The sequence below is a fragment of the Pagrus pagrus genome (assembly GCF_965226575.1).
Source record: "Pagrus pagrus genome assembly, chromosome: 6".
Taxonomy (NCBI): Eukaryota; Metazoa; Chordata; class Actinopteri; order Spariformes; family Sparidae; genus Pagrus; species Pagrus pagrus.
This window is the reverse complement of record NC_140190.1, coordinates 15,969,507-15,990,892: the sequence shown is the minus strand read 5'-3', so window position 1 is coordinate 15,990,892 and position 21,386 is coordinate 15,969,507. Positions and strand designations below refer to the sequence as shown.

Sequence of the window (21,386 nt, the reverse complement as noted above, 5' to 3'; positions counted from 1 at the left end):
AGCTACAAGAACAATATCATGTAATTTCTGGTTGATTTTAAAACCTGCTCAGAGAGGGATGAACACAGTTTTGCATCTGCTGCTCTTCATTTGTCCATATGTAGTTTTTTAAATGTTGGTGATGTTTAGACTCCCTGTGGGACAATGCCAGACCCTCACACTGTAGAGGAAACAAGGATTACCTTCCACATTAAGAGCTTCTTTAGATTGTTACATAAATGTCATTTTGGACCAAGAACAAGCCAAAGGTTAGAAAATTGACAAAACTGCACTAGAAGTTTGACAGTTTTAGTTGTTTTTTTTGTGTGAAAATGTGCAGGATGTTTTTCTTGTACAGCTGTTTTGTTTCTTTCATGTCCTATTAGTTAAATCTGTCCTTTAGTGATTTCATTGTTTCCTTTCTTTTTGATTTTGTCTGGATGTCCATATTCTGGAAAGGATGAAGATCTACTGAAAATAAATATAGTTTGATAGAATATGTATCTCCACCTTCTCACTGCAGTTCTTTCATGTTGACCTGTGCACTCATTCCCACACAGAGCAGTCCAAGATTACTACAGCATAATCGTTATCATCTGACATACATGGGCAGAGACGTTTTTCTTTCTTTTCCTCCAACACTTGTGCCCTGTCTCTCTCTGTCATATAAGAGCTCTTTCTCTGTACTCTACCCCTCCCAATCCTCTCTGCTGTTCCACGGTTTGGTGGCAGGGTGCCAGCCTGTTAGGAAGATGAGACTCCAATCAATCAGGGCTTCCCAGGGGGCCCTCTGACCGCAGGGCCCGACTCCCTAATTGCCCCCAGGCAGGCAGGCCGGCAGGCTCAGCCGCTGCAACACATGTTCACAGAGGGACCGGTGCCGCCGTGCTAGCTGGCCTCCTCAGCGTGTGAATCACTTTCTTGGACAGATGGAGGACCTCACTACACAGGCCATATGGGCAGGCCAGTGGATGTTACAGAGAAATGTTTTTCTGAGGTGATTAAATAGTACATCACACTCCAGTGGTGTGTTGCTGGTTTGTGCCTCTCGTGAATTAAGATTACATTCCAGTCACACGGCTAAGCGTCTGATTTTCAAAAAAATTAATACTTGTTGATCTTTTATAAACCCAGATGGTCATTTAACTTACAACAAAAACAAAATAGAGCATATTGCAACCTAACTGCGTGTATATCTATTTAGCTATATAGATGTATGTGTGCTCATGTGTCAGTATTTATGTCAACGTGCTCAAATAAAAATTATCTTGTGCAACAATTATTAGACGTGTTATGGAGGCCTTACCAGAATCAACAACTCTTTTAGCCATCTGGATGAAATAAAATCTGGTTGTTGCACTATAGAAAAAGATTTTTTAACTAATTTCCCAAGTTGTGACTCAATATCTCCTTGCTGAATTTGTACGAGAACCAAATTTATAAATCGTATTATTAGTTCTATTAAAGATGCCATATGTAAGTTTACTCCTTTAGTGGAAACGCTAATATTACGCTTACTATTGATTTGCTTCTATTTCTGTCAATTCCTTCTTTGCTGACAAACGTGGTTTCTTGCCCTCGAAGCGCTACTTCTCCATCCTCTCATGTTGGACTTCGGGCAGAGTAAACACTACAGTTACTCACTATCGGCTCTTTTGAGTGACTAAGTGGTACTGCGAGACAGGACGGACAGAGGCTACCTGGTGAGCATGTTAACTTCAGTAGAAGTCTTTGACATGACGTCAACACTATTCCTTCAAACTATTGATTAGATTTGATTCCAGTATTTAAAAAAATCAGGCAGTGGACAGAATATGTTTTCATCCAGATGTTTTGAGGAGTCTTACCTGTTCCTTAGAACAGTTTTTGATTTTGTTGATGACCCACTTGGGTTTCCAAAGATTGCAAATGCGTTTCTTCAGCAGAAACTTGGATGCTTGGCTCTGTGACTCAAATGCAATGGTAATGCATGGGAGGCACAAACAGAGGCTTTTTGTTGATATTGAACAAAAGTAAAAGCAGTTATAAACTCGGCTCAAGAAAAACAAAATAAAACCAATATTTAAGCTCAAATCTCACGGATCACGTACATTTTATTTTACAGTTTATAAACAAGTGCACGTGAAAATCTAAAGAGAGAAACACTTTCACTTCTTTCACATGTTGCTTTTGTTAAATGGATTGCATGTCATAATGTTTTCGAAGAGGTGAGCAAACATTATGTTGAATGGATGAAAAAGGAGAAAAAAAGGTTTGAACAAGAATGGGATGAAAGTAGAGACAGAATGTGAGGAAGTCGGAGTGGGAGAAAAGAAAAAGAAAACATTAAGAAAGAGATTAAGAAGGAGAAAAGTGTGGGAGTGAGGGGGGGTGGTGGGGGTGGAGGCGGGGGGAGTAAGAGTAGAGAGGAAGAGAGGGAGGGAGGGTGGGATGGCTGCTCATCAGAGTTAATGATGTAGAAAATCCCCCAATTAGAGCGTTTTCCTGTGTTGCAGGATGAGTTCAGAGCGGGGTCCTCTGACAGCCCCGAGGATTAGTACCCGGGCCGGGCCGAGCCGAGCCGGGCCTGAACAGACACTTACTAACTTCTGGACAGCTTGGCACTGCTCAGCTGGGGCCGGGTCGGGGCTATAGCCACAGCCAGGGGGCCAGGGTAGGCATGCGTTGAGCGGGAGTGAGTCGCACAAAGAAAAGCATGGGAAAAAGAGCAGCAGCAGATCAACACGGGGAAAAAAAAAAAAGTTCTGGTGGAGAGTTTTTCTCTGCTATGTAAAATCACAAATGTTTTCAAATATGAGCCAAATAAAATTTTAGCTGTTATTTGTGTATCTTACCCCTCACTATGTCCCTGAACCTTTAAATTATGAAATATTTTGAGGAAAAGACAACTATGATAAGTATGATAAGTCCATGACTTCTAATAAATGATGTTAACACTGCTTCAGCTCAGTGTTCCTGCATGGCTGATGTATTTATTTTGTAACAGCGTTACTGTACATATGCGCTCATACAAAACCTAATCTAATCCGGACATCTGGATTATACAGAAAATCAATCTGTCTTCATATTGTTTGATGTTGTAAAATAAATCACAAGATGGTCTTTAATCCTCCAGACATGTTGCCCTGACACTTGGGACAATAAAATCTGCTCATCACTTTGTCTCTTCACACAATGATGAGGTGATTACTGTTGAAACATATCTACATACAACCAATAAATGTCTTGTGCCTTTCATAAGGTGTTGGAGCAAACAAATATATAGAATAGACGTGCACTGATTTATGGCCAATCATCTGTATCGATATTCAAAATTGGCCTATCAGCAAATAAGATGACATTGCTGCTCCTGGCACATTCATGAGCTACTGGCTCGGGACACCCCTGCCATCAGTTTGTAATTTGTATGATCAGATCTGTCCTCCTTGGTGAATGTAATAAATATCACAGCATCACACATGCACAAGTATTCAATTATTAGATATATGCATTGGAAATGATCAAAGAAACTCTTTGAAAGTTCTTCCCTACTACGCTAAATCTCAAGTTATTTTTAGTTATATTATATCATATTATCATATTTGGAAGTTAGTAATCTGATTAAATTAGTTTACAACAATTTCACTTGGACCAGCCCCAAAAACCTAAAAACAACAATACAAATAAATGAGGAAATCATGTTTTCATGTTTTTCTTCCATGTTTTCCTTTGTACTAAAGGTCACAGAAATGACGATGTCAGCCTTGTTGAAAATAGAAAGACAAGCCCTGACTCACCTCCGCTACACGTTACTGTGGTCATTAAGAACAACTGAGTCCCTAATGACTAATTGATTAATTGTGCAGTCTATTATTTCGCTCCTGCACACCAGTAGATCTGAAAGGGCCACGGCTGGAGTTAACAGTCTTATTGGAAGGACGCGTTCCTTGCAAAGGACAATAAGGGAAAATAGCGGAATTAATTGGGTTTGATTAAGAGAGCTTTTCAATGGGACACAGCTTTTTCGCATGACATAATTAGAGGTCAGTTAAGGGGGGGGTGGTGGATGGGGGGATTTGCTTGTTGGCGCCAGTGTTGTGTGGGTGTGTCTGTGAGAGAGACAGACAGACAGACAGAGAGGGGGGTGCTTCCTTCACACTTGTAGAGCTATGTTGTGTGTCTGATGTGGTACATTTCTATTGGCTCCCTCACCGGTAAGCACACAGTGAAGTTCACATGGGGCCCACTGTGCGCTCAGTGTGTGATTATTATCACTACACTTGCCAACATTAAAGGCACAGTGCTCGCTCTTTTGTTGCAGCCACATGCTCATTAGCAGTGCACTCCGGAGAATACATTATTGTATAGAGCAGGGCGAGGGGACGGGGACAGAGCAGTACATTCAGCTGTGTTTTTAGATGGGAACAAAACAAACGCCAAACAATAACTACACACTCAAACACGCACACTGTGAATTTATAATCCTGTTGCAGTATAATCTAAAATAGGAGGCCGGGCCATCAGATCTAAAAATACATCTGAACTGTCATGAACTGAAAACTGATTAGATTATCAAATATTTCATCACACGCCTGCAGAACAGTTGTGATTTCACTGTTCTCTGAGACCAAAACTGTTCAGTGAGGGGAATCTTTAATCCCACAGACAGGACGCATCCACCTTATTGAGGAGTCCCTTGAGCAAGGCATCACACTACAAGCTACAGGAAAAATGTTCTGTATTGAACAATATGATCTGAAAGTGGAAGGAGAATCTTTCCTTTGGGCATCAGATCATATTAGTTACTACTTTTACTACTAAAATTTAAAAAAGTTAATCCTACTTGGGCTTACATTTGCATGTGTTGTTGTTATTGATGTCCTTGATGAATTCCCACAGAGATCCATATCTCTCAAGACTTGTGTTTTTATTGTTGCATCAGAAGAATGTCTGTTTGTCAGAGGCTGGTTTAAGACTTGGGCCAAATACACAGCAGGGGAATGTGACTACTTAAACATTCAACATGCCTCTATATGACCTAAGAAAAAAGACCATTCGCAAGAAGTATAGTTTTTTTTGTAATTATGATAGTCATTCTTCATGCTTGTCACCAGACCACACTTCACTGGGTTGGATAAGTCATGAAGTTAAAACTTTTCTTTTTATGGTGGAGTGCTGAAGATAAATTCAGGGGTCTGACAGCCTGAAGAAAAGAGCTGCTCTGTTGTGGTGGTACAGTACAGCACTAAAACTAACTTTACTCTGCTTTACCGTCATCTTTTATCCAAATTGGCCGCCAGAATCAAATCAAAGTAGCTTGTAGTAGCTTCAGGTACTACTGTAAATACTTTTACTCAAGTACTGTACTTAAAATTGCACTACATAGTTTTCATGAAGACATTTTAAGAGAACAGAAAAATCTTCACTCATTTGATTTTCATGACTGAATAAACTGAATAAACGAACTGTCCTCAAAGGACAACACAATTTCATACTGTTTTAATTTGTTTATGTTGGCAGCACCCCTCTAAGTAGACACCTTTCTAGCATCAAACTACATTCTGGGGACCTTATTCCCCATAATTATGAAGTAACTTAAACTGTACAACTGTAGCTATTTCTGAGTTTGTATTATTACTCTATCAATATTGTGAATATAAACTTTGCTGAATTTTTTCCATGAAAATACATTGTGCGCCTTTAGGTAGACCTACAATTTTGAAGTATTTGTGTTTTAATTTTGTATTTTATTCTGTGCTACTTTACACCTCCACTAAATTTTGGAGGCAAACATTTATTAGCTTTAGTTTCTATTTTGCAGACTGGTAACACTTTATAATAACCACCATGAAAAAATAGTAAACTTAGAAGTTAATCTTTAATATCATTATTATTATTTCACCATTAACAAACAATGAAACCTTTATAAACCATCTTTTAAGCAACTGACGTTTATAATACTTGTAGCTAAATGGTAAATATATACTGTGTCGTTGATCTACAAACATTTTAGATGGCTGTTATAAAGTGGCAAAAGTTTTATAAATCGTTCATAAAGCATTTAGTTTTTGATTACTATTAACGTACGTATAACTATATATTTACCATTTATTAATGATGGTTACATAAAGTGTTACCTGCAGGTTTAGATGATCAATTTAAAATATAAATCAATTAATAAATAATGACTTTTGGTACTTTTATTACATTGTGATGCTAGAAATTAAACTTAAATATGATTCTGAATAATCATTTCTTGGTTGCAGAATCTACCCCCCACAGTGCGACAATGGACTAAGAGACTGAGACAGGTGTACATTATGGAGGAAATGACTGCACAATTACAATTGAAACAGCTTTTTGTGGCATTTATTTTTTATTTTATTAAGTTACCTTTCTTTTCCTTCTTAAGAACTGATTAAGTGGGCTAAGTGAAAATGTTGGAAGCGCTTTGTTGTCAAGGAAGGATCAAGATTGTATGTGATCAGTGTTTTATTTGGATACTTGGAAATTAGTTATTACTCCTTCCACCACTGTATGTACAGTAAGCCACAAAGCAGTGCACTGCTGTCTTCAGCTGCTCGGCAGAGTTTGAACGTAGAACTAGGACGCCCCCTGTGTTTGGTACTTGGTCATGACAAGGGCTCACCCCTTATACACAATGCAGTACAGTATATATATATATATATATATATATATATATATATATATATATATATATATATATATATATATATGACTAAAGCAGTTTTCAGTTTGATTTACATCATAAGCTCCCAACATGTTTCATGTACAGTTGGAGTAAATGCAACTTACTGATAACCACAGTAGCCACCTTTTCCTAAGTCTTTTACTGATATTTATAAATGTATCCCTACAGTTTATGATAGATTGTACTGTTGTCTTGGTTGTGAAATACCTGTAAGGACCCCATGATCCCTTACTTACCCACTACTAACCCAAACTGGTCAGTCAGCTCATCTCCTTCTGGCGACAACAGCTGAAGCATTTCCGTGTTTGGATTTGAGAGGTTGACGTCACAGGAGTGACAGAAATCCCACAATGCACCGGTCCTTTTCACCTCAGCTGAAGTGAACTACATTACATCTGAGAGTGAATAACTTTCAACATATCGCTTCATTTCCTCTGATATATCCGAGAAGTGTTGTTCCTGTTGGGCGTCTGTGTGCTGATATTCTGGGACTGGCTCGCTCTTGTATGTATGCTGTCTGTTGTGAATATGATGGGATTAGCCACTAGCTAAATTAGCTAACGCTGTCATGAGCTAGCTAGATACAAACATGACTATAAATAAATAAACAAGGTATTTGATGACATTTAGTTAATTTCGAACAAGGGGCTTTAAAAATATCTTTCATTGTTCTTTAACTGGTTGAAAGTTAGTTGTGCCGTAACGAATTTAACGGCTAGTTAACCTGCTTTTCCTCCAGATCTAGCATTGGGTTTGATAGAAGAGTTTGATATAACACTGAATAAATGAGACACTGGAAGGGTTATTTAGTTTATAACAAATAATTAAAGGGGAATTTTACAAGGAAGGATTAACTGTTTGACAGATATCTTTTAAAAGTGCTTTGAGATATGTGCAATACTACTTTGTATAAACAACATGCAAGATTTTTTACAGGATTTACATTTGTATTTTCATGATACTACTTAATCTTTTCTAACCCTACAAGCACAAACAATCAAAAAGCAACTGCATTTACAAAAACAGCATTTCAATTGAAAGGGGCACTATGTAGTTATGAGGAAGAAATTCAACCTCAAAATCTGGGTAATAATACAAACTCAGCAATAAGTCTTTTTTCCCCATTACTTAATGAACAAGCTGTTCTCAGAGGAAAAATAGGTCCCCAGAACACTATTAGGCTAGAAATGTGGCAGGGTCCGCCACATATAAGCAAAGTCAAACAGTATGAAATTGTGCAAGTTTGTTTATTCAGTCATGAAAACAAAGAGTTTGTTTATTTAGATTGTTTTAGAAATCAGTCTCTTCTGATTAAAATTTATTTCCCAAAACGGCATACTGCACCTTTGAGCTGATGAAATCATTGTTTTGTGTGTTTGATAGGTCTCCAGCCTCCCAGCCTCTGGCTTTGGGATCAGGATCTCAGCGTAGGATGGATCCAGAATATGAACATCGCCTACTCCGCCAAATCAACATTCAAAATGACAACTTGAGCCCTGTTGTGAGTCACTTCTTACTTTACTAAGTGCCCTTATAAAGTATATGTTGTATTTGTACATCAACACTGAACTTGTGGTATGTCAAGTTAGATTATACTGATCAAAAAAGTGCCCAAACTTCCTTTCATTCGTAAATAAGTATACATATACTTCATCATTTTTGCAGAAACTGCATGGTCGGACACCAACCGCCTCCCCGTTGTCTTCACCCAGTAAACTTGGAGACAGATTCATTCCGACCAGAGCAGGAGCAAACTGGAATATCAACTTCCACAGGATCAATGTATGAACATTTTGTGGTAAATTTATTGAGGTGTTTGTGTGTTACTTAGGTATTGTTTGGTTGAAGTTGATTACTGTTTGAAGAAAGTTTGTGTCTTTTAATCAATAACAATATCTTTTTATATTAAGGAAAATGAAAAGTCGCCAAGTCAGAACAGAAAAACAAAGGATGCTTCTTCTGATAATATCAAAGGTAAATACATTTCTTAAATGCATACGTACACAAATACATTTCTTAGTATCTTAGCTAAGTATGCACCTAGCATTGTGGTTTTGTGTTGTGGTATAAAATGATATTCTTGCACATGTAGCAGATGGGCTGGCCTACTCTGCTTTGCTGAAGAATGAGCTCCTGGGAGCAGGAATAGAAAAGATCCAGGACCCCCAGACAGAGGACAGGCGTCTACAGCCATCAACCCCAGAGAAGAGAAGTCTATTCAGTGTATGAGCATTTCATCTTATATTCCTTAAATAAAGTGAAAGCAAATTGATCATACAGTGTAAGAACAGACACGCATACAATATGCTCTCTGAGTGGGGGAAGAAAACAAAATGAGAGAGTAGAACATCACTATTCAGTCAGTGTACAGTTTTTCTTCAGTGGTTTATGTTATTTTAATGAAGCTGGTAGAGAATATGACGGTATCTGTCCCTGTGTGATCTTTGCAGTATTCACTCAATACCAAAAGTTCGTCACCGGACAATGGCACCAACATCTCCCCCTACTCTCTCTCACCTGTCAGCAACAAAAGGTAGACGCAGCATTTTGTTTTTAGATCTCCACTGCAAACAAACCAAACTGAACATTTTGGCATCAGGGTTTCATAATGTCCAACTTTTTTTCGCAGTCAGAAATTGCTGCGTTCACCAAGAAAGCCAACTCGCAAGATCTCAAAGATCCCCTTTAAAGTCCTGGATGCTCCGGAGCTGCAGGATGACTTCTACCTCAACTTGGTGGACTGGTCGTCTCTCAATGTCCTCAGTGTCGGGCTGGGAACATGTGTTTACCTGTGGAGTGCCTGTACCAGCCAGGTACTGCAGAGTGTCTACACAACTCATTTTTGAAAATAGAAAATTTGAATTTGAATTGTTTGATGCGATTGAATTGTCTTTTCCTCAGGTGACAAGGTTGTGTGATTTATCAGTAGAGGGAGACTCAGTCACATCAGTTGGGTGGTCCGAAAGGGTAAGTACACACAGCTTACTGCCTTCCGGAAACTGTCACGGACGTTTGGTGCAGTTTGTCTTTTGTACTGAGAGGATTCTTTGTGTTTTTAGGGTAACCTGGTGGCAGTGGGGACTCACAAAGGCTATGTTCAGATCTGGGACGCTGGTGCTGGGAAGAAACTCTTTGCCCTGGAAGGACACACAGCTAGAGTTGGTGAGAACATTTGCCTAACAAGAATGATGAAGTCACAATGAAAACAACTGAAGAAGATAACTAGAAATGGTCAGCATTAAGATGAGGGTTGATAATGCTTGGAGTTTTTGATAGTTGTCTCCTGACAGAAATTATGGATTTTAGTCAAATGTTGAATGTCAAACAATCAAACTTTTTTGTGTCTGCAGGAGCATTAGCATGGAACGCAGACCAGTTGTCGTCGGGAAGCCGTGATCGTATGATTCTTCAGAGAGATGTGAGGACCCCTCCACTCCAGTCAGAGAGACGGCTGCAGGGACACAGACAGGAAGTGTGTGGCTTAAAGTGGAGCACTGACCATCAGCTGCTCGCTTCTGGTGGCAACGACAACAAAGTACGGTTGTTGTTTTTGTTTATAAACCTGCCTCTATCTTTCTGTATTTACTCATTGTATTTATTGATGTTGTTATTTGTCACCTCAGCTGCTGGTTTGGAACCACTCCTCACTGAGCCCAGTGCAAACATACATGGATCACCTGGCTGCGGTGAAAGCCATCGCCTGGTCCCCCCACCAGCACGGCCTGCTGGCCTCGGGGGGCGGCACTGCTGACCGCTGTATCCGGTTTTGGAACACGCTGACCTCGCAGCCACTGCAGTGTATGGACACCGGCTCTCAGGTGTGCAACCTGGCCTGGTCCAAACATGCTAATGAGCTGGTAAGTGACTCCAGATAAAGACGATGCACAGTTGTATAACTTGGATTGAGAATAAGGTGCTACATTGCTTATTTCTGAGCGTCAACACACTGCTTGATGATGTGACGATGTAGAAGAGCTACAGTAAATAGGGTGAAAACATTTGATTTACTTAATGTTTTACATTTGTACTTAATTTATATCAGTTGGTAGAGCTTTCTCAATTTGAAATTAGTCTCTGTATCATGATCAGTCCAATTTGGTGACACTACCTATTCCTAAACCTATATCCACTACAATTCACGCAAACAACTCCAAGGAGGTTTATACCCTTAACAACATTTTAAATCCACATTAATTGTGATAAATTGGCACATCCATAACTCAAGAGTGTTTGGAAGCCTCTAGCTAGTCCCAGTGTTTCTCAGGATTAAGACACCATATGGCGTGCTGTGTTTTTTGTAAATAATCCTCTAATGAGGCAGAGCAAGGCCTTTGCGCTGTTTCTATATTTAATTGTGAGAAATGCACCTGTTAGCACTTGGAGAAGTGTTGCCTGTTCCCTTTTTAGATGTTAGGCACACAATGTAAAATATGCATTGGGAGACCAACAACTTTCTGTTTGCAGTGATAACATAAATGTGTCTAAAAGAACTGACCTGCATAAAGCTTCACCTTTAATCACAATATTGCCTCTTTTTGCAGGTGAGCACTCATGGCTATTCTCAGAACCAGATCTTGGTGTGGAAATATCCAGCTCTCACTCAGGTTGCCAAACTCACAGGACACTCCTACAGAGTGCTCTACCTGGTCAGTTTCTTTCTCATGAGAATGTGATCTTGCTGTTCTTCATGTTCAGCTGCTACTTTTTGCAACATCTGGCAGATTCATGATTTTATCACTATTTTAGGCCATGTCCCCCGATGGTGAGGCGATAGTGACGGGAGCTGGAGATGAGACCCTACGCTTTTGGAACGTATTCAGTAAAACTAGGTCAACAAAGGTGAGAAAGCACTTTTTGGGAACAGCATTCAGTAATTACAGACTCCCTCATAATCTGCATCACCATTAACTAAGTTTCTTTCTTTCAGGAATCTGTATCAGTTTTAAATCTCTTCACCAGGATACGGTAACTTTAAGCAACTATTAAAACTCTAAAACTCTATTTTGAGTGGATTCTGGCGTCACCACTGGATCGCTCATCAACATGGTGCTATGGGACAAACAGTACAAGCTGAGACATCTTGTGACATGTTATCACAGAGGAACTCGCAGTGAGAGCAACGGAGCAATTTTTTTTTTCATGCTAACAATTGTTTGGGAAATTCTTTTTGAATTGTGCTCTCATTATGAATGTAGTCATTTATTTTACTCTTCAAAAAATGTATAAATGGATTGAAGAAATCACAGGCCTTACTTAAAAATATTGCGATACTTTTTTCATTGTTGTGGAATAATGTGGAGAGAGCATTTTTAGTTTTTGTTTAACTCAGGTCTTGTTTATTTAATGCCACAGTGGCTTTGATGGAGAAAAAAATGCCATTACATATTTTGACTAAAACATAAGACATAATCACCTAATAAGGCCTTTACAGTATGAGCACCATGCTTACTGTCATCCTAGAGTGCTAAGGTTGAGAGTGGTTGGCTGAAATAATGCAGTTTTGCTCCTGTGGACAGAGTCTAATGCTGTGCATCTAGACATATACTACATGGTTGATTCTTTGTAGTAAAGGTGGAAATAAAAGATTATGGAACTGAAGGACTTGTGTGTTTTTTAAATGCTGTGCCTGTATCTAATCCAGAAATGGGATAAAATAGTGGATAGTAGTTTATTAATAATAATAATAATAATAGTGTTTTAACTTTTAGTATCACAGAATAAACAATCAAGTGAAACAATAAAATGTCACAATATCCGTAACTAATTTTGAGTAGTGTATGTAAATGGTATTGTCACACGGCTGTGAAGAACAAAAACAGACTGTCCAGAATTACATGGCCAGTAGAAAGAGTTAAAACAACTGGGATGTATACAGTATATATGAAACGCAGGCAAAACGAAAGAGAGATTGTCTGTCATCCTGTTCATCCCCTTTTAAAAGTAGTAATAAGACCACCCTCGAGAAGACCAAAACCAAGAACATTTACATAAAGTCTTTGCTGAATTTGTAAACATCATTCATACTGAAACCATGTTCATTATTGTCTGTACTGTGCATGATGTGTTATTTATTATTGTGTGTATTGTGAGTTACTAGAATCCTCCTGTGAAGCTGAAGGCAAATTTCCACATTTGTGGACAATAAAGATTATTATTATTATACGCATTGCAAATACCACTACAATTTAGTTGCACTTTTGTCGTTATTGTTTTAGATTAGACTTTGTATGTAGGCTACTGCATCTTAAAATTACATTTTTGAGATTTGTATGAAGTGTATGCTGCACATTCATGTGAATATGTATGTTGTCAGCAAAATTGTCCTTTGCAGTGTTGATTTATCATGCTTGAATTGTGTTTATCCTTCCATTAAATTCAATATCATGTCGTTTAATTGACTTTACAGATTCTGTGGTCAATAATTTGACTTTTTAAAATTATTTTTTATGATTAATGCCAATGGGAGAGTGCATACACAACACTAGTGATATAGGATTATTTGAAAAATGAGAAAAAAATGCTAACTAAAGTTGAATCAACTTTTATATAATGTATATTTAATCCGTGCATATTTGTGATGCCAGACTCATTCAGTTGTTGTCCAGAGTTAACCGTCTGTTTTGATCATGAGGGGTTTATACTGTGTATCCATGACAACAAACGGCTCCAACCAGCGGCGGCGCTGCCTCAACGGATATCCTAACCGGAAATACAGTGAATGGGCGGGAGGTTGAAAGTTTGAGAATTGCAGATGAAAAAAATAAAAAAATCTATTACCAACTAATGTGAATTAAAGTAAAGACGCATCTTCTACAAGACTAGAGTAAGTTCATGGAGTACAATAAGCGAACTTAGCGTTAGCAAACTGTGCTAGCTAACGGACAAAAACAGCCTCTTGTTGTTGCTAGCTAGCTCGCTCGTTACAAGCAAGTTGTTTACTTTCTGCCGTCTGTCAGGATGGCGGACAGAAATCTTGTCCAGGAGTTAAAACGTTGGGCGACAGAGGAGTTCAGTCTGCCTCCGGACAGCCTGCCAAATGACGGCTATTTTAAAACGTGAGTACCTTTCCCTCATTAGAAGTCACTTGATTCCTACTTTACAGCGTTGACCAAGCGTGATCATTTGTTTTCTAGGCTCTGTGTTGGGTCAGGGAAGTCGATATGGAAATATGTCATCCAACACGTTTTCCAACAAAGGTTAGTCGTAACTCTACCTTCCTGGTCTGTCATTTATCAATGGTCAGAGTACTGCTGATTTCTTGCATGTCATCCCAGAGCTCCAAATAAAGAGCGTCATGGCAACTGATGAATGGGTCACTCAGTGACTTCACTAATGGATTACAGCTTCTTGACGGTTTCTCTGTTTTCACAGGAACGTGAGGGTCATGCGTGGGAATCTCCAGTGGTATCCTTTCATGCCCTGATTTCAAAGGATTTCAAACCCACCAGTGTCTTTATACTATAATAATGTCAACTTCATTTGTGCATTTTAGTCATTTATTTGCTCTTGTAAATTTCATCGAGAGATCACCTGGGCAGTAGAGAGTCAGTAAAACATATTGCTGGAGAATGCATAGATTGTTTTCTGGAGGAGCACTGGTGGATCCTGCTCCAAAACTGGCTGATTATCAGAGGCCGATATTCAGCATTTTCCCTATTATCTGTGTTTCTTTTGTCCAGTTGCCGAAAAAATAAGTGGATTTACAATGCACTACTTTGGGTTGTCTCATGTAATGTCCCGCCCACAACAATATCTGATTGGTGACCTGTCACAGGTAATAGCTTATTAGCACTGAATAATGTGTATCTGCAAAGTAACTAGTAACTAAAGTTATCAAATAAATGTTGTGGAGTGGAAGTATTAAGTAGCAGAAAGTGGAAATACTGAATTAAAGTACGTCAAAATTGTACTTAAGTACAGTGCTTGAGTAAATTGTAGTTGGTCTCATTCCATCACTGGTTATTCTCAGCTTTGACGATATGATTTTTATTTTTAACTGTAAATGAATACCGGGTTCAATTATCAGTTATCGGTCTCCTTGTTTACTTATAATTTGTATCGGAGTCGCCTCTGGAAAAAAAAAAATCAGTCGACCCCTACCCTCCATAATTGCCTACTGTGCTGTCTCATAAAACCCCCCAAAATAAGTACAAACAATTTCCTTGACGTTATGGCTTCAAGGTACAAAGTGCTACAAGATAAAGAGGTAGGCTACAACTTGTTTTCTTTCCTTTCCTTGCTGTTCAATTCTGTTTCCTAATTACCTGCTGGGTGTGATACTTGAATAATCTTGATGATACACAATGTGGAGTTTTCAGTGAGAAAGCCACTCATAAAATGAAGTGTATTTTTAATCTGCTGGTGTTTTGTCATGCTCAGTTGAAGCAGGCTGAGGGCCAGAGCGAGGCCGCTAAACAGAGAGAGCTACAGAGGAAGATAGAGCAGCTGAGAGCTGAGATCAGTCACCTGGACTCTCAGATCAGTGGTACAGAGGAACAGTTGGCTACACAAGGTAAGTGTCACATACAGTAAGGGCTGGGTATCTGATCAGACCACGTTAGTCCTTCAGCAGTTGCTGTGGTCAGAAGGCAGACAGCTGGCTCATATGCTGGTGTTTGATTTGCTTCCATTTTTTGATATTTAAAGTGATATCTTGCACCCACATTTTTTACTGTTTACTAACAGAGCAGTCCATCAGCCATAGCTGGGCACAGGTGGAGGACAGCCAGCGCAGAGAGCTGCTCCTTCAGGCCTTCAGGCAGCGCTGCGTCTTGGACCGTAAGGTGCTCTCTGATGACACGCAAAAGATCAGTGGGCACTGCAAGACACTGGAACAAATCGCCAGGTAAGCCAAAACATTGAGAGTTAAAAATAAAACTGAACAAAGAGGGATAATTAATACATGCATACTAATCATTTATTAAGCAACTAAGGACTGTGTTGTGTATTGCAGGAAAGCCGAGATTGAAGTGCTGTTTGACCATAAGCCTTCTGGTGGCAGTGATGGTGATGGCCTCAACTGCAAAGCTGCAGCAGAGGCACAGGTCCTGGTAAGCACTGCCTAAATCTGCTCTGTATTTTACTGAGATGAGATTGTCTGGCATATGCACTGTTGGTGTATTGCTGTTATCCCAAGATAACATCCTCAAATGTCTTGTTTTGTCCACAGCCCAAAGATATCAAGTTAACTGTCTTAGAAGAGTGAAGAAACCGGAAAATATTCACATTTAGGGAGCTAGAATCAGAGAGTTTTGTCTTTTATATTTCTTGCAAAAGTTATCTAAACCTATTATCAAAATAGTTTGCGATTCATTTAATAGTTGACAACTAATCTATTTAAAGTTTCAGCTCTACGCACAGTTTGTGTCCGAAATCACTCTCTATTTCCCTTTGTTTACCCTCCGTCATCTTATTTTAGTGTCTGGTTTCTGAGTGAGACATTCATGCAATTTATGGAGAAATCTGAAATTCTCAAAGTGGAACAAAAACCAAGTGTCCATGATGTGCACACACACACACTTTCTGCTAACAAATTTCCAATCCAATGCTCTGCAGTTATGTGAATCTACATCTGTGAATGGTAAAGATTAAACGTCTATAGAGTAAACTACTGACTATATAAAGTATTATATAGGGAGTGATTTCAGAGACGCAACTTAAACTGGAATTTACAATTCCATCTTATGTTGGAAACAGCAATTGATTCTGTTATGCAATGCCATCTTGAAAATAATTTTGTAGTACTACAGCTGGTGGAGACGCACATTTATTTGATGTCCTTTGGCGACCTGTTAAAAAAACGAAAATAGGACAGTTGATCAGCAATTATTTGCACATATCTGAGTAATGTAGACCAAGATGCCCGTAATACCTCAGCTGCTGACCGAAGGAAGTCATCCATTTTTGTAATTTTTTTCCTGTTAGCGCGAAGTGAGAGAGCTGTGTGATGACAGGGTCCACTTCTATCAGTCTTTACAAGAGAGTGAACTGAAGACTTCTCGTTCTGCAGCCAAACAGTAAGGACTAGTGAATCCAGTATTTCAGAAATCAACAAAATACTGTCTATGAGATATTATCAACTTCTTCTTTCTTGAATTAATCTCTTCTCTTTTTGTTTCCTCTCAGTATGACTCGTGAACAAAGGACTGCCGTGTTTCAGTACTGGCTGAGTGCTGTGGAGGTTGGTGTATTTTGGCCAAATCTCACTTGATGTTTTAGTACTTTTGTATGTGCTGTTGAATGAACATGTTGTTACTTGTCATCTCATTAGAACATGCTGGGTTGTTATCCACCAAACCACGTCCTCTCGGCGTTGGAGTATTTAGCATCCAGAGAGCAGAAGGAACTAGAGCAGAAACTCTCCTCTCTAGATGTGACACGGGATGTGACAGCTCTACGGTAAACTTCAACATTATTATAGTGTTCTCTCTTCGTTTAAGACTATAAAGTAAGTATTCATCTAGCATTTTAATTACAGGTTCCGCTATGAAAACGATCATCTACTGGACATGTCAGCAGAAGAGGATAATGAGTTGCCCTCAGTTAAAACACTCTTAGAGGTGCTAAACATCAACTAACATGACACTATTATATAATAGTCCACAGTGGAAGAAAACATATTAATGTCTTTCCTTTTTATTTGTGGAACTGCACAATTGTTGTTCAAGGCTGCTTGGAAGGAGGTGGAGCAGAGTATGGTGGAACTGGCCCAGACTCGCTCCAGAGTCCAGAAGCTCCAGAACCAGCTGCAGGCCCGCAAGAAGGAGGCTGAGCTTGAGGTGTCTGTTATTGCGGATGAGCTCCACAATGATACCTTAGCACTGTAAGCCGACTCACTGTAAAGTTAATTGATGAGGTTCCCACAAGCGTATTATTCCAGGAATAATGGAACAGGTTTATTTTAAAGATTTAACTTTGTTTTTCCTTTGTTGCTGCCAGTTCAGCTCTAGAGATGGAACTCCAGTGTGTGATGCAGGTGGCGGCCAGGGATCATATTAGAGACTGGTGTATCCAACTTGACCAACATGCCAGAAGTCGACAGGAGGCCCTTAGGAGCCTCCGCAGCCAGTGGCAGAGCATCCTTGACTTCAGACAACTAGTGGTAAGAGCAAATTCACACCCTCTGCCAGTGTCTCTCTTTGATCAGGCATTTTCTACATGCTTCCAAAAAAAACTGTTTTCTGTTGTGACTCTTCAGGTTCTCAGACAGGAGCATATCAGAGGTCTGATTAAGGGGAACTCCATGGCCAAGATGGAGCTGATCCGACTGCACACAGAGGTGTGGATGTTCTCCATCTATAACAATGAAGATTATTTATAAGATTTTGGTTGTGTGGGGAAAGAAGTGTTTTTTTCTCTTTAAACTGAAGGACTTTTCCACAAAAAAAGCAAAATAAACGTCTCTTGAAGATTTCTATGCCTCTGTCTTGTTTCAGTTACAGGAATTTGTCCAGAGCAAACTGGAGCCGCAGTTTGGAGAAGTCACCGCTGCAGCCAACATTCTGAGGAACTCCATTTCCAAGGATGCCAGACAGTTGGGAACGGTTTCTCTTCTTGCACTGGATCGGAGGACTGTTGAAGGGTAAGAGCAAGTTGTCTGACAACTGAGGGGTTAAACCTCATTCAGGTGTGTATGTAACCAATGAAATATTACTTTTTTGTAACAACTAGTTTAAAAACGGTCTTATATTAACATCCAAACTGAGCACTTGAGTACATATTTTATCACCAGTAAAATATACATAGGACAATAAATCAAAACGGGTTACATTGCCTACTCTGACACATTTTCCCTCTCTGTTTTGTTACGTTTCATGATCAATTATAAATTCCCAGAGGGATGTAGATGACAAAAGCAGCGCAGTATAATCTGACAAGAAATTATCAGACTTCATCAGTAGTGCACCTGTGGCTCTAGCAGCAGCAGGCTCTCATTAAGAAAGTGCATCACAAGGAAAAACATTTCAATCACACTTTTGATCAAGTGCTGAACAAAAATAGAGAAGTGACTTTTTTTTCTGTTGTTGCAGAATGCAACGAGTCCCTGCATCGTGGTTGTCCATCCATCGCTTGATGTCCCCGACCTTCAGCAGCTTGTGTCAGAGCCTGGCATTCCCACTGTACAGGGTGAGTCTGGGCATATAATGCATTAATCTGTTCTGCTCAAAGAAACACTACATATGCTTAATGTAGGAATAATGTAGGAGAAAATAATTAACTATTTAACTAACCATAGTTAGTTGAGATGACACAAGTTGTTTTCACAGTATGAATGTTGTACTGTTGTTTTTGACACATCTTTGGAGTCTGCTTGTCATTAAAGAACTGGTGGCTCAGTCACTGACTATAATTTTTCATATAATTTCTCACAATCCAGCATTGTTACGACACGGTAAATGTTTGTATTTAACTTCCATTCATAATGATGTGAAATTTTCCTGTGGAAACTCGTTGCCTTCATATAAAGTTGAACTAATGAAAAATGATATCCATGAAAATCAGTTTTATTGCACATGGGCACAACACCCACAGCCTTGTATTTTCTAGGCTGTTGTGAATTTGCTTTGAAGGGATATCTCTGTCTTACAAACAGTTACTTAATCACACTATGTTCTCTGACTTTGACAGAAAACTAATTTTTCTCCTCCTTTTTACACTCCAGGCTCCAGAGGAGTTGTGTTCCCAGACGCGCTCCCAGCAGCTTGAGTTGCGTTTTCTCCGTCAGTTACTGCAACTTCACTCTGCTACTCTGCAGAAAATACAGAAGGAAGCAGAGCTGCTGCATGCATCTGATCAGAATGGTAATCAGGGGAACTTATCAAGAGTGAAGCTTTTATCATGCTTAAAATTAAGAAGTGCAACATTTGGCTGTACACATGCTCTATACGATACACTCTGTCTCTTAGCTCTGCTGTCCAGAGTTGTGGAGGAGGATCAGAAGCTTCTGAAGGCTCTCATACCAAGAGTCAGAGGCCTCACCCAACGCTGTGCCCAAGGACTTTCTTATGGGGCCCAAGTCAAAACTGCCATCTCCTACTGGTGAGGCACATTTCTGAAGCAGATAACCTGTTGTTAAACAATGCACTAGGTTAACTTCCACCAGGTTAATGGTTTAGATAACATCTGTGTTAAACCTTAATGGAGCCATTATGTACTTGAATGTGACTTACAAGTTATAAACATATGGTGTTATCTTTTTACTACATTTTCATAATGAGATGTTTAAACATCAAAATACTCAAATTTAAGGAGCTCTGCATTACAATTTGTAGCAATTCACATGTTTTAATCACATTTTTATTGGCCATATGAGAGTGGATTGTTACGTGACTTGAAAAACGAGACCTTCCCTGTCTCTGTCAGTTGCCTATCCAAGCTTGTGGATGATTAGTTGAAGTTGTTTAATGCTGCTGGACTGTGGATTTCTTTGTGAAGGACTCAGGTGGGATTTTCCAAGACAACCCAAAGGATGTGACTTTATGCATGTTCTCAAGTGCCTCGTCTCAGGGCCTCGCTCTGCTCAGCTCACAGAGAGCAACAGTAGCTAACGTCCACTAACGTAAACTAACGACCGACTTCCTGCACAATACAGAAGTTGCAAAGGGCCCCTTTAAGCATTTCGCACAGCACTGTGCAGAGTAAAATGTCACAAACGATAACAAGAAGGCCCTGTTTTTTCTCTTTATCTATTGTTACTAGTAAACTCAAGTTTTAACCTTTGATTGCATATCAGTGTTTTCTAAACATTTGTCTCATTTTGGATTTATACTTACAGGATTTAAAGGAAAAGTTTGTCCAAAAATGAAAATCATCTACATGCTGATTGAAAGTTGGGTGAAGTTTCATAGTCAAAAAAACATTTCTGGAGCTTCACAGCAAACCTGCGCTGTAGTATTCTTCTTAACAGCTGAAGCAGATGGGGACTTGTTTTAAAAAAACTGTAAAGAAAAAAAAAATTGCTCCATGTAGTCTGCTGTAACCCAAGTCTCTGTAAGCCCCAAGAGTCCAGATTCATTTGAAAAGATGTATTTTAGAACCACTGCGCCTTGAGGTCTTAAATAATGTCTTTTCAAATCAATTTGGGATCGAGGGGCTTCCAAAGACTTCAATCATGTCGTACAAACTTTATAGAGTCGTTGTACTTTAAACAAGTTCCCGTCTACTACAGTTTAGGAGAACTAAACGACAGAACAAGAAGTTCCAAAAATGTTTTGTGGACTACAGAACCTCACCTGACTTTCCATCAGCCCGGGGGCATGAGTAGATAAGGACTGATTTCCATTTTTGGACGAACTTACCCTTTTAAAGGTCTGGTTATCTGGTTAACCTGTTCTGTTATGTGTGTGTTTGTACATTTAGGTGGGAGAAGCCTGCCCAGCATGTCCTACCTGAGGTCAGTAAAGGAGGACTGACTTATCAACAGTGGCTACAAAGGTGGAAACTTGCTGCCAAAGCCTCTTAGGGGACGCCTTACAGCACCTTTCAATGGCAGATTAACCATACTACAGTCGTTAGTAAATGAAACGATGGCTATAACTAAATCACACTATTGTTTTTCTCACATTGTTCATGCTTGTTACCCCTCTGTGTGTCTAATAAATCATTTTAAATCCACTCATTTGCCCTTGTCTTCCTTGAAATGCGTTGAAAAATAGAGTAAAGTTGCTAAAAAAGCTGCCTCCAGCTCTCTTATTGACCAGGCTGAATCGGTGCTGCA

At 39.3% G+C, this 21,386-nt stretch overlaps 2 protein-coding genes across 2 annotated transcripts; both read left to right on the top strand.

Annotated features, from left to right (window-relative positions):
• Positions 1–7,013: 7,013 nt before the first annotated feature.
• Positions 7,014–12,268, top strand: LOC311258606 (fizzy-related protein homolog). The gene is made up of 14 exons (XM_084355050.1): positions 7,014–7,174; positions 8,054–8,171; positions 8,336–8,452; positions 8,581–8,644; positions 8,763–8,893; positions 9,121–9,203; positions 9,300–9,483; positions 9,572–9,637; positions 9,730–9,832; positions 10,021–10,205; positions 10,294–10,527; positions 11,212–11,316; positions 11,417–11,509; positions 11,598–12,268. Exons 2-14 carry the CDS (start codon positions 8,103–8,105, stop codon positions 11,637–11,639), a joined length of 1,476 nt encoding a protein of 491 aa, XP_084211176.1. The 5' UTR covers positions 7,014–7,174; positions 8,054–8,102; the 3' UTR covers positions 11,640–12,268.
• A 1,059-nt stretch (positions 12,269–13,327) lies between these two features.
• haus5 (HAUS augmin-like complex, subunit 5) lies at positions 13,328–21,283 on the top strand. Its single transcript, XM_084356089.1, has 20 exons — positions 13,328–13,493; positions 13,627–13,725; positions 13,804–13,866; positions 14,042–14,074; positions 14,852–14,876; positions 15,050–15,182; positions 15,356–15,515; positions 15,624–15,720; positions 16,595–16,686; positions 16,796–16,850; positions 16,941–17,068; positions 17,148–17,229; positions 17,338–17,492; positions 17,609–17,771; positions 17,868–17,948; positions 18,106–18,251; positions 18,700–18,796; positions 19,332–19,470; positions 19,576–19,708; positions 21,029–21,283. Exons 2-20 carry the CDS (start codon positions 13,628–13,630, stop codon positions 21,129–21,131), a joined length of 1,983 nt encoding a protein of 660 aa, XP_084212215.1. The 5' UTR covers positions 13,328–13,493; position 13,627; the 3' UTR covers positions 21,132–21,283.
• Positions 21,284–21,386: the final 103 nt, after the last annotated feature.